The 12,504-nt window shown below is 32.9% G+C and overlaps 1 protein-coding gene across 1 annotated transcript in view; it reads right to left on the reverse strand.

Annotated features, from left to right (window-relative positions):
* LOC120355017 (Krueppel-like factor 4) overlaps positions 1 to 11,541 on the reverse strand; it is a 32,986-nt gene extending 21,445 nt beyond the window's left edge. Inside the window, exon 1 of the mRNA XM_039443249.1 lies at positions 11,387 to 11,541. Within this exon, the coding sequence (XP_039299183.1) occupies positions 11,387 to 11,404 (18 nt within the window). The 5' untranslated portion in view covers positions 11,405 to 11,541. The remainder of the gene's footprint in view (positions 1 to 11,386) is intronic.
* Positions 11,542 to 12,504: the final 963 nt, after the last annotated feature.

The following is a 12,504-nucleotide window of genomic DNA, read 5'->3' on the forward strand; positions in this document are numbered from 1 at the left end:
AGGACGAAGGAGTGAGTCAATTTTGTTTTACAACGAACTTGACCTGTGAAAAGGTTCGAAGAATTTGTGTTCAAAATTTGAAGCTGATTGATTAATTCTCTCTAAAGTTCTTGTCGAACATACAAACAGACCGAAAACGACTTTGGGCTCTAGTAAGTCAAAAGTGAGAACTTCACTAACGCTCGTTCAATTAAAAAAGCAAGTGATAAATATCTATGATGAGCTGATTGGAGAAATTATTTTAGTTTTGAATTCTCAAATACTTGAAAAATAATATTTGTCTTAGTTGCATCGAAACTGATTTGTTTCAAGTGAATAAAATTTTTCATGCCCTTAAAATAAAAGATTGACATGATTGATGTTTGTTTTCAAGTTCGACGATAACTTTTGATTGCTTTAATCAATCAACTTCAAGTTTTCAACACATTATTCGAACCATTATATAGATTGAGCCATTGGCTAACGAAATTAACTCTCTCCTTCGACTGTTTTTAGTGAAATATTGATTGAGAGTGCATAAAAAAATATGATAAGGAATCATAAATGATCTGTCAGCTGGATTATCAATTGTATGCAATTAAATAACTCAATACAACTTTTCTTGACTATTCACTGCTTTTAATAGAACAGCTGACAGAATATCAGAGGCATTTTGACCGAGTTCTCCAGCCCAGATTCAAAAGAGAGAAATTTTTCAACCTCAAGCTGCATAGTTAATAAAAACATTTTCGAGAACTTATGGATAGAAAACGTTCATATTCGGTACAGAGGCTCAGCTAGGGTCTGAAAAGTTTTTCTCGAGAGCGCTTTGAATGTTCGCCATCGATACGCCCAAAATTGGCGTTTCCAGCGTTTTTCTGCGTTGTCTCAGTCATCTGGTGATTGAATAAATCCTGAAAGTCTATATTGACTATTTACGAGAAGAGGTAGGATCAAATGAAGAATGCAGGCGATTGAAGAGAGAGCGTGCTGGTCCCATTTTTTGATGATTTAGCCGGGGATCCATGAGGCGGAAACATCTGGCTAGACGGATAAAGTAAACGAAGCGAGCCTTCTATGTCAAGTCCATTAATTTAGATTTAAATATTCAAATCATACATATTATATTACATAAAAATAATAGTTCCAAATGTAAACCTGACAACATACCTGCAATTCAGTTTATCACGACTGAAAAAGAGTTAGAATGTTGCATTTCAGAATTTACACAAAACAATTTTATATTCGTACTTGCATGCTTATATAGAACACCTCAGCACTGTTATCTTGATCCGTTTCTAGAGAAACTAGAAATATTGTGTAAGAAATATAAAAATGTTATTCTTGCAGGAGACATAAATAATGATGTCCTAGAGAGAAATAATGTCTACAATAAGTTTATGAATATCCTTGAAATGTTTAGTATGATGTACAAAGTCGATTTTCCAACTAGAATTACTGCTGATTCAGAAACAGCTATAGATAACTTTATTACAAACATCAATGATGAGAATTTAAGAGTATCTGGTATTGTTACTCGAATAACGATGCTCAATTTCTCAAGATCCTCAATGTAAATGTTATTTTCCAAAAACCGACTAGGAAATTGATTTTGATAAATGTTATTTGGAAATGACCTTAAATGAGCTAGTGCGTTTGGATTTGTTGGAGGTTTTTCAATCCCCAGTTAGTGAGAAATATATGTTTATTTCAATTTTTTCTTACTACTTTAACAGTAACTTTCCAAATATGTTTAGAAATGAAAAAAAACTTAGTAGTAAATTATGGTTGAATACTGAAGTAGTTAGTATGGAGAATGATCTGTTGGAATTAGAAAAAATATTCAGACAAACTAAAGCAGAGGATATTAAATTGCAGGTTAAAGCCAAAAGAGAAGCTCTTAAGCTTTTAATGAGAAAATAAAAACAAAAATATTTTGAATGAAAAGTTTTCAATGCTAAGAATAAGAATAGAGTAACTTGGAGGATCAAAAATGCTGAGGTGGGGGAACAGAATAAGGATATCTCAAATAAAAGTGTAATAAGTGATGGAATGCATATATATATATATATATATATATATATATATATATATATTTATTTATTTATTTATTTATTATTTATTATATATATATATATATATATAATCGATCCTATTGAAGTAAGTAATGTATTTAACAATTTTTTTTGTGACTGCAATCGATAACTTTTTGATACCAAATATTCCTGATAATTCTAGACTAATTCAAAATTGCCAAACGTACTGGAAATTCAAATTCAAAACTATCTCAGTGTTTGAGTTAGGTAAAATTGTAATGTCATTTGAGAATAAATTTTCTACCAGACCCCCAGACCCAAAGATATACCAATGACTATTGTTAAACTGTTTTGTCGGCAATAATTAGACCCTTAACACATATAATAAATTCCTCCTTAATTTCAGGCCATTTTCCTAAGAAATTGAAAACAGCTAAAGTGATACCAATATTTAAAAAAATCGACCATTAATGCAGCAGTGGATTTGATAAACACTGTCATTGACGCTATAGACAAGGAGAAAAAAGTTATTGGAACATTTTTAGATTTGAGTCGAGCATTTGACAGTGTGCAGCACAATGTTCTGTTGGAAAAATTGGAGACTATGGGAGTGAATGGTAAAGAGCAATCTTGGTTTTCATCCTACTTGGAAGGCAGGCAACAATTTGTTGAATTAGATTATTCAAAAGAGTCACAAAAACATATTTATAGACATATTTATCGCTCTGAACTGAGATTTTCAAAGTATGGGGTTCCTCAAGGCTCTATATTGGGTCCATTGCTATTCCTGTGCTATATCACAGGTATGCCTGGCGTGATCCACGATCAAGCTCCAGTTTGTCTTTATGTGGATGATTCAAATATAATTTTCTCAGGGAAATTAGTTGAGGATGTGGAGCTCTTATACACTATAAGCCTATCCGCGATTAATTATTACCTGAATGGCTATAATCTTGTCCTGAATACAAGCAAATCTATGGTTGTTCCATTTTCAACAAGACAGAGTAGGAACCAGTCAGTGTGTCCAAATGTAGCTATAAATGGTGAAATTTTAGAAACTAAAAATACTACGAAATTCTTGGGTCTGTTATTAGATAGCAATCTCTCATGGAATAGTCATGTTTGCCATGTCATGGAAAAAATATCTCCTGGTCTTTATGTTCTGAGACAAATGTCCAACGAGTGTAGTATCCAAACACTAAAGTCAGTATACTCTGCTGTAATACATGCACATTTAGCATATGGCCTGTGCATATATGGCAGTACGAGTGAAATAAATTTGGATAAAATTCTTAAACAACAGAATAATGTTATTTAATGGCAATTAGAATAATGTTTAACCTCAGAAGAAGCGACTCAGTAAGATCACTGTTCTCTCAACTTGGGATTTTAACAATTTAATATGTATCTGGTCAATAAGTATTTGATGTGATCATGTTTTTCAGGAAGCAGTTCAATTTATTAGAGTTAAGAAATCAGACTCACAACTATAATACCCGCTTTGGCCTAATTATTTAGAGACATAGATTGTATCTTTTTGAGAAAAAAAACAATTTTCAAAGGAAGAAAATTTTTTATCAGTTTACCAGGCAATTTAAAGTTATTTTGAAGATATCAAAATATTTGGTAAGAATCTGAAGGAATATTTGGTGAGCTTATCTCTGTATTCTTTGCAGGAGTTTGACAACAACAATCATTGATTTATTTTGAATTTTATTTGTGTACCAACTATGGTTAAGACTTATATGTAATTTCAAACTGACGCTATTCATATGTATTTGTACATGTCTGATGAATAAAGATTTTTCTATTCTATGTATATCCTGAATTAATTTGATACATGCTTCAATTTCCAGCTTCTTGGTGAATATAACATTTAAATATTGTTCCTGAAATTTTCGTAGCTCGAAAACATTGGAGGAGACTAACAATTATTATACAAGTATTATATATAATTATATAAATACATATTCAAAAAATATAATTATATGAACAGCTATACTTATAGCTCTTTAGATGAGATCTCGGAAACGGTTCTCGATTTCGACGAGATTTGGAACATAGTAGTTTGGCGTGACAGGGTCTTATCTCAGCAGAATCTAAAATGGTGAAATTTCCTGAGATTTGAGAATAAGTCATAGTATAAACGCAGGTTCTTGTCATCTGTTGAAAAAGGAAGTGAGTCAGTGTGGAAGAGACAGAAAAAGGGAGCGAGTCAGTGTCTAAGTGAGACATGGTTATGTTATTGTGATTTGATAGATTATCTCAAGTTTTACTTCAAACAGAAGCAGGGCAGATACATCAAAATTATATGCATTTGAATCTTGTTTACAATCACGAAGTGCAGATAAGTCCAATAGAAATAAGTAATAAAATGGTAAGAGTTTATTCACATATTCAGCCAAGTAGCCCATTCAAAAATTTTTACTTTTTTCTAATGAATCAAATTTATGGTACCATATGAAAATGGAATAATCAATATAATAAATCAACTTCATGGAATAATTCCTCACTTTCTTCAATGATGTGCATCATAGAATAAATATCTCACTATGTATTCCTTGAAAATAAGTTACAAAGACAGTCTGAATATAAGAAATCATCACTTGATACAGTAGAAGAAGTAGTCATTGTAGGAATTTTCCGACAAATTAAACTTACAACTATCGACTGTTTATCGTGATTTTTTTTTGCCTTTTCGAGTAACATAGGAATTAAAAAAAAAAAAAAAAAACTGTGACATGATCTGAGTGTCAGGGAATCGACTCAATTCTGTTCTCATTGAAATTGGAATTCGATTCGAGGGAAATGGAAAATTGAATGCATGAGTACTTATGTCATGAATATAAGCTGGATTTAGAGAATTTACTGAGATCTCGACAAGTAAGAATAAAATATGGGCTTTTTGTGTAGGTGTGTAGTGAAATGGATGCTGACCTTCACTAGGTTGTGCTGGATATACAATCAGCTTACTGGAGATTTATTATGGTATAGCAACCGAAACTAGTTTATAATTTTTTTCAGAAGTTGTGAAAAAATATAGGTTTGAAATAAGGTCATTTTTATTTATTTCACTGACACGAAGCTCCATCTGTAGACTAGAAGGTCATTCATGAGCAAATGAGTAATTAGAGCAGTTTATGATTAAATAGTACAGGATCAAAAATATATGGTAGAGTAAGTAAAATATAAAGTCCAATGAAGTAAAGCGCAACCAGATGGAGTGCAAGCGAACATTCGTTGAACAATGTTAACATTAGTCAGTCTCTTATCATATTGTTTCATTCTAATGAATACAGTTTGACGAAAAACACTGTAGACGAGGCAAAGGCTCTTCAATGATTGACATGCATCTCTCTTATTATTCGACTCACTGGAATCACCAATCCATCTACTAAAAAGGAAGATCTTACAGAATCTGAAACGACTGCCTATCAATTCATGATTATATTCACGGCTACAAAAATATATAAATATAAATCATACAATATGTGAGATTTGAAACTAAAATTCAATTTCATATTATCAACTTCACTCTGGATGTTGAGGTGTTGATCTCCGTTACTAAAGAAAATAACATCTAATTTCAGTCCTTTCTTGTGTCGAGACGACGTTGGGGTTTGAATGCTAGGGGAGGTTGGAGGTTCGTTTGAGTTGGCGCACGCGTAAAAGAAAGCAGATTACAGCACAGACCTTGCTTACTGCTTGACAGGTAACAATTTACTGGTATACACAGTCCATGAAGAAACATATTATACTGTATCCACACTATCCACTAATCATTTGCCACTCCTAACCGAAATCTCTCTTTCTTCTGACAGAACTTGTCCCGCTGTCTGATTCTCCCTCTTCTTCTTATTCTTCTTTTCCTCCTTCCTTCTATTCTTTTCTTTCTGTTCTGTTCTTGCTCAGCCGCTCCCGATTGTTTGATAATGATTTACTTCCATTTCCAGTATTATTCACAAACACTCCTGATTTGAGCTTCCTTTGTAAATCAATAATGCAACACAGCACACAGAGCACTAAATTTGGAAGGTAACCAGGCAATTCATTTTTATTTAAATTATAGGAGCGGATCCTTTCTAAACGATTGAATAGTGCTAGTAATTGTAATTATCTCGATGGATTATCATGAAGATTAGTTACCGAGTAACTGGAGTTTTGTTTGATACCAAATCCACTGAGGTGGGGATGCGGTGAAAACTCCAATAATTGATATTTGAAAATGAAATATAATAAATGATGTTGTTTTTACTTATTATTATGCTAATAAACGACAGTTTACGAATCGAGTAATACTTATCCTAGCTGTTTGTTGAGCTTGCTTCAGTTCAGTATTATACATAACATGTACTAAAAAACAGTTTCCATAAAATACAACCTAAAGATCTAAAGATGCACAGAACTATTTTACAGTAAATGATGGTTATTATTTTATAATAAGAGGAGTAGTGTGCCAAACTCAGTACAGCTGGGATTGTTCATAGAGTCAGTCAATAGAATATATGAGATACACTGTACAGAATGTTGAGAATTATAAAGTTCAAAAAGTTTTTGAACTGATCAACAAAGCTACCTGTACAACGCCTGAAAAACTATTTCTTATTCAAATTAAATTTTTGAGTCAATTGACGTGATTAATTTTGAATACTGATGAAGCCTACTTATGTACAGGTGCTAAACTTGGTTATGAAGCAAACCGCTTTGGAAGTGGTCCAAGAGTGACAGTATGTCATTCTTGTTTTGCAAGTCATATGGATTCTGCAAAATAAATCATTTTGATACTTGATAATGGAATAAATACCCTGAACCAGTTGTGTCTAGAATAAAATAATACAATTAAGGATACTGGTAAATTCTTCATAAATGATAAATGGATTCATGGAGTGAAACATTAAAACAGAAGCTTCAAGTTTTTTTTTACTTCATGTTTTTATTGATGATGTTTTTTATAAGTGAATCTTAAATGGAGCCGGAAATGCCAAGAAATTATTGATACATTTAAAAATCTCTAGATGTTTTCAATTACAATCTTCTCCTTTCTGGAAACCAGTTATTATATTGTTTGGTTGACCCCTTCTCGTTTGATTTTATATAGTTTTTAATAATTTCTAGAGAATGTTTTTTGGAAGGTGAAGTGGAGAACATATTTTTATGCTCAGAATCACATATTAAGTATGATTAAGAGAACCACAGAAGATGTGAATACAGCCCACGCTGGCTGTTCCCAAATATAGGTTGGGCTGACTGACTTTCTACAGCTAGACAATGATCAAGAGTCTGCCGTCTTGCTGGAACAGTATTTCTTCACTTTTTTCAAGTTGATATTATTCTTTTTGTGTTATAGTTTAGGAAATGTTCAGATATCCATAATAATTGAATCACTGAGAAGTGATTGACAGTTTGTAGTTTGATAGTTTGCATTTGACGTTGGTCGTTTTTACACAAAATTTATGTGGACGTAAAACTTATGTGGATCATAAGTCATTGGACTGATCTGAAACGTGCAATAGCGATGAGAGCATTCTATAAAAATTGTAATATAACTGCCTCACAGAAAATATTTTGATAGCATCACCACATTATTTGGAGTCATGAACGGATTCTTGTGGGCCTTGTACGGTACCTTGAAGGCAAGATACACCGTACACGTCCTACAACAATACATGAACAAAACGGGAAGCATTCAAAACAGAGCCACCGCTATTCCCCGAGTGTAGTAAAACTGTAATTCCAGTGTTTTAATAGGCAGGGTGAAAACACCGAATGAGAGAACAGCTTTCTGATGTCAACTTAGATAAGTGAAGAATAACTTTTTGTGTTTCGATTGCAGGAACATAAATGGTATGTTGAATAAATGCCATTCTATTAATACTTTACTAGTCCTATGAATTTATTCTAGTTTTAATAATGGCAATAAAACAACCGGGCTATTTGTAGATTTCACAAACGCTTTTGATCTTATTAATCATGAAATTCTATTGATGAAGCTCGAAGCGGCTGTGATAAGGGGATTAGCGTTGCGGTGGTTCCGCAGCTTCCTGACTGGTAGTGAGCAGCGGGTGAGAGTGGGCAATTGCCTCAGCGAGCCTCTTCCAGTCACTGTCGGGGTACCTGAGGGATCCGTATCCTCTGCTATTTTATTCATTTTATTTATCAACTATTTGCTTACAAAAAACTTTAATGGTCACATTCAGGCTTTTGCTGACGATATTGCCTTTTTCTATTCCACTAAAAATAAAGAGACTGTACAAAATAATATTATCTATGACTTGAAAATCCTTCAAGAGTGGTGAACAATAATAATAGAATGAGAGTAAACGTTGCAAAGACAAAATATATCAATTTCGATTTTAAGGCATTCAATTTTGCAGGCTCAATTATATATCATACACAAAATTGTGTCAATCGTGATAATTGTGACTGTGAAGAAATTGAAAAGGTCAAGTCATTCAAGTACTTGGCTTTATCTTATGATAAGAAAATGTCATGGAAAACTCATATTCAAAATTTGCATGTAAATGTTAGAAGAGCAATAAGAAAGTTCTACTTCCTGAGAAGCATCTGCGATGAGCAGCTAATGAAAACATTGTATCATGCTCTCATACACTCTCAATTACAGTATGGTTTGGTATGTTGGGGTGGAACTTTTAAAACTATTATTAATAGGTTAAGAATAACCCAAAATCATTATATAAGATTGATAATGTTTAAAAATGTAAGAGAGAGTTCTTTTCCTTTGTATGTAAATTTGAAAATAATGCCTATCAAAAATTTATTCGTTTTTAAAGTTTTAAAATTGTTTTATTTGAAAAGCGGAAACTGTGGTACGGGAAATCTTTATTACAATATAAGAAGCGTTAACCAGCTACTATGTAGGACACCAAAGGTGAGCAGGGAAATTTTTAGGCACTCGCTTATGTACTTAGGACCTTATATTTACAATAAATTGCCAATTGAATTGAGAAGGTGTGATTCCTATATTATCTTTTGTGAGAGAGCAAAGAGCTGGTTATTTACAGTGAACGACGTTTGGATGGTTAGAAAAATGTTGTTAGATAATGGTGCAGGTTGAGCTAGCATTGGTCAACGGCACCATTCTCATAAAAATATTATTATTCAATTGAATCACTATTCCACTAAGGCATGTACGGTATTATATTAATTACATTAATTATTACATTTAAATGCATTTCATTTATTCCAGTTTTTGGTTTTCTGGCTGTTTCAATTTATTTGTTTTTTTTATATCATGCGCTGCAGGCAGTAGTTTCAGTATTGTTTTAGCAATCTTAATCACCTAGACTAGACTCAAAGCTTTTATTTTTATTATTTATTATTTAAGTTGATAATGTTTTCACCTTGTTAATTATACTTTGATTATCTGATCACACAACTGGATACGTGATCAGTATAATTTCCAAGATACTATATAATTTCTACTTTTGTTATTTGTAATTTGAGAAGGAAATAAATTCATTTATTCATTTATTTATTTGTTGAGATGACATTACTTGGAAATTTTCAATTCCTTTACACCATCCACAGTATGCTTTGAATACCGAACGCGAGCACATGATCATTTCCGATGTCATCTTAAAAAAGCAGAGGAAGTTTTCAACATTTAATTTCCAGGAACATATATGATGAAAGCGATCCTCATTCTGGTTTACACTTTTTCGAAGTCCTTGAAGGCAACATTTAAATAATTTCGCCAGTGCTACAGAAAAAAACTACACATTTGACCGATAATACAACACTAATAAATTGTGATATACACACGAGAGTTGAAAATCTGATTATAATATACTATAAAAAATTTTTCAAGCTTTGTATTCTTTCAGTTCCCATGAGCGAAATATTTTTAGATGAGACGTTCAAGAAGGAATCAATAATTATTTCAGTATATCAAAGATGCTTCCTCTTATTTTTTCATCAAGGGTAAAAACCCCTCATGAGGTTCAAGTTTGTATGTGCTCAGTAGGAAAGATGATTATAAGAGATGAGAGGTTCAGGTGGATACCTTATCCGTCTTACAAGAAAACGATGTGAGACTCATGAATTAGTGGTCGCCCGTCCAACGAGGGCAATAGGGACATAAATCGCGCGACCACGAAGCTAATCGCTTGCTTGAATTTTAATGAATAACTCTATCATTATTTATTTCAATTTACCAATTGAGAAGCATTGCATGTTAATTTGTTCTTATTTTCATAGCATTCGTCCATTACTATAGGCCTAAGCAATTCGCTGATTAAATAGGCTGTGGAATCAACTTACAAATTCAATCGAGTTGAAATCTTTTTGTAATAACTATTATTTGAAATCAATTGCCCAAATGAAAGTTATACATTGCATAATATCTTATCATATCAGCTATCTCATAATATCCAGCATTCATGAACTGTTAATCATAAAATAAAGCTGGATTTTTTGCGTATCTTCTATTACGTATTATGGATAGTGACTGTTTAGCAGTCATCCTGATAAACCTCTTGTTCAATTACAAAATAGAATAGGATTCGATCATGCTAATTTTATAGAAAATCATTATTTATGATGTTATCTCTATGGGTCTATTACAATACTAACATAAATTCTTTCTTTAGCTGAAAAATCTATCAATGACACATTATCTATTATCATTGAGGAATAGGGTACTCTACTTATCTGACCATTCTGGTTTTATTCCTTCACAATAGTGAGTACAGTTTCAGCAATTAAACTCCGTTCCATCGAAATAGGTTACTGTGCATTTGTGGAACTGTTACTGCAACTGTAATATTCACAAATACTACACCGACAGATCTATTTTTGTAAGAGTAGCCTAATTTTGTATTCTAAACGTGGCATATTGGTGCACATTATTCAATAATGTCTTGAATAGAGAAATTAATTTTATGAAGTTGACAACATTTCAAAATTGATTAACAGTACCCACCAATAATTCTGATTAGGTGGAAAGTGAAATATGGCAATTGTGAGTAGACATGCTATTGTGCAAAGAAGCTTTCAAATGTTGTGCGATATCAGATTTTGAGCATAAATTGAAGGGTTATAAAGGCTTTAAAACAATCAACTATCAACATTCAGGAAGTTGTAGGAAGTTTGCTGGTCGTGGATATGTCTTGTGAAGAGGATGAAAATAAAAATATCACTATTTTCAGGTGCAGTTTTGTGGAGTTTCTCCAAATTATCAATAATTTAGATTACTGTTGGTGATCAAAAATCGTTGTTGGATTATAAAATATAGGGGGGATAAGAGAACAATAAATTATTGTGACGTATTTAAATGTAAGCAGTATTGAGAGTTGAGGTTCAAGTGCTGCATTATGATTATTCTATGAAGTGTTTTTATTGCAAAAATTGACCTCTTGAAAATCGGCCATGTCCTGTCGTGTTGGTCATATGCCGATGAGGGCACAGATCACTGTCAGTCACTGTCACTGATCACTGATCACTGGTCACTGGTCACTGTTATCAGTCCTCGATACTCAATCATGTCACTAGTTGGTACATCACAACAAATCGAATGACGACTGATCGCATCAAAAACAAGCACAACAGAATAGAATAGAATTATTATTTTGGAGGGGGCCAGAGAAACGAGAGACGCCCACCGGAGCAGCGGGGAAAGCAATCTGGGCGGGACCATTGGAAATTGTCACCCAACAACCAGGGCCATGCCATAAGTAACTACTATGCCATGCTCCGCATCATATTAGACAGGCCCCTCACCAAATCTGAGAAACGAGCCAGTATGATGTAAAGAACTAGTAGAATATAATAAGGAAGTCGGAGGAGTGGGAGGAGGAGAAGGAGGGAGCAGATAAAGAGGAGATGGTTGTGGTGGAGGTGGATGAGAAAAGTGAGGAGCAAGATAAAAATGAGGTAGAGGAATTAGCATTGGAAAAAAGAAGAGGAAGAAGAAGAAGAAGAAGAAAAAAAAAGAAGATTAGCCCATGTGTGGATTTTGAAAATCTTCTACATTTTCCTTGGGTTATCGACTGATAGAGGTTATCACCTATTACCTATTAAAGGTTATTACCTTATAAGAGGAAGTAGTGAAGTAAAATAAAAATTAGTGTATGATTCAAATTCTGTGTTAAGATACACCTCACATCTGAGATCTTAGGTAAATAACATTGGATCTGTTAAAAATTGAACAATTCCAGAGATTTTTTCCGAGGCTATCAATCACATCAAAGAGATTATGTGTAATAGTCTTCGATATAACTGAATTTGCAGATAGGATTCTACATTAGATTATGATCGGCTTGACCATTCTATTATAGAATTCGAAGTAAAATGATCGTTAAGTTGGTTGTTTTCATATAGGAACTGTATGAAGATTCATAAAATAACATTGCAAAATTGTAATATAGCATTTAACATAACTGGTTTGGAGAGAACAGATGGAGCAAATTAATGTCACCTAAATTATCTTCACAAAGAGTTTGATTATAGAATGATGTCACAGTTGAGTTGA

Source organism: Nilaparvata lugens, chromosome X, assembly GCF_014356525.2.
Source record: "Nilaparvata lugens isolate BPH chromosome X, ASM1435652v1, whole genome shotgun sequence".
Lineage (NCBI taxonomy): Eukaryota > Metazoa > Arthropoda > Insecta > Hemiptera > Delphacidae > Nilaparvata > Nilaparvata lugens.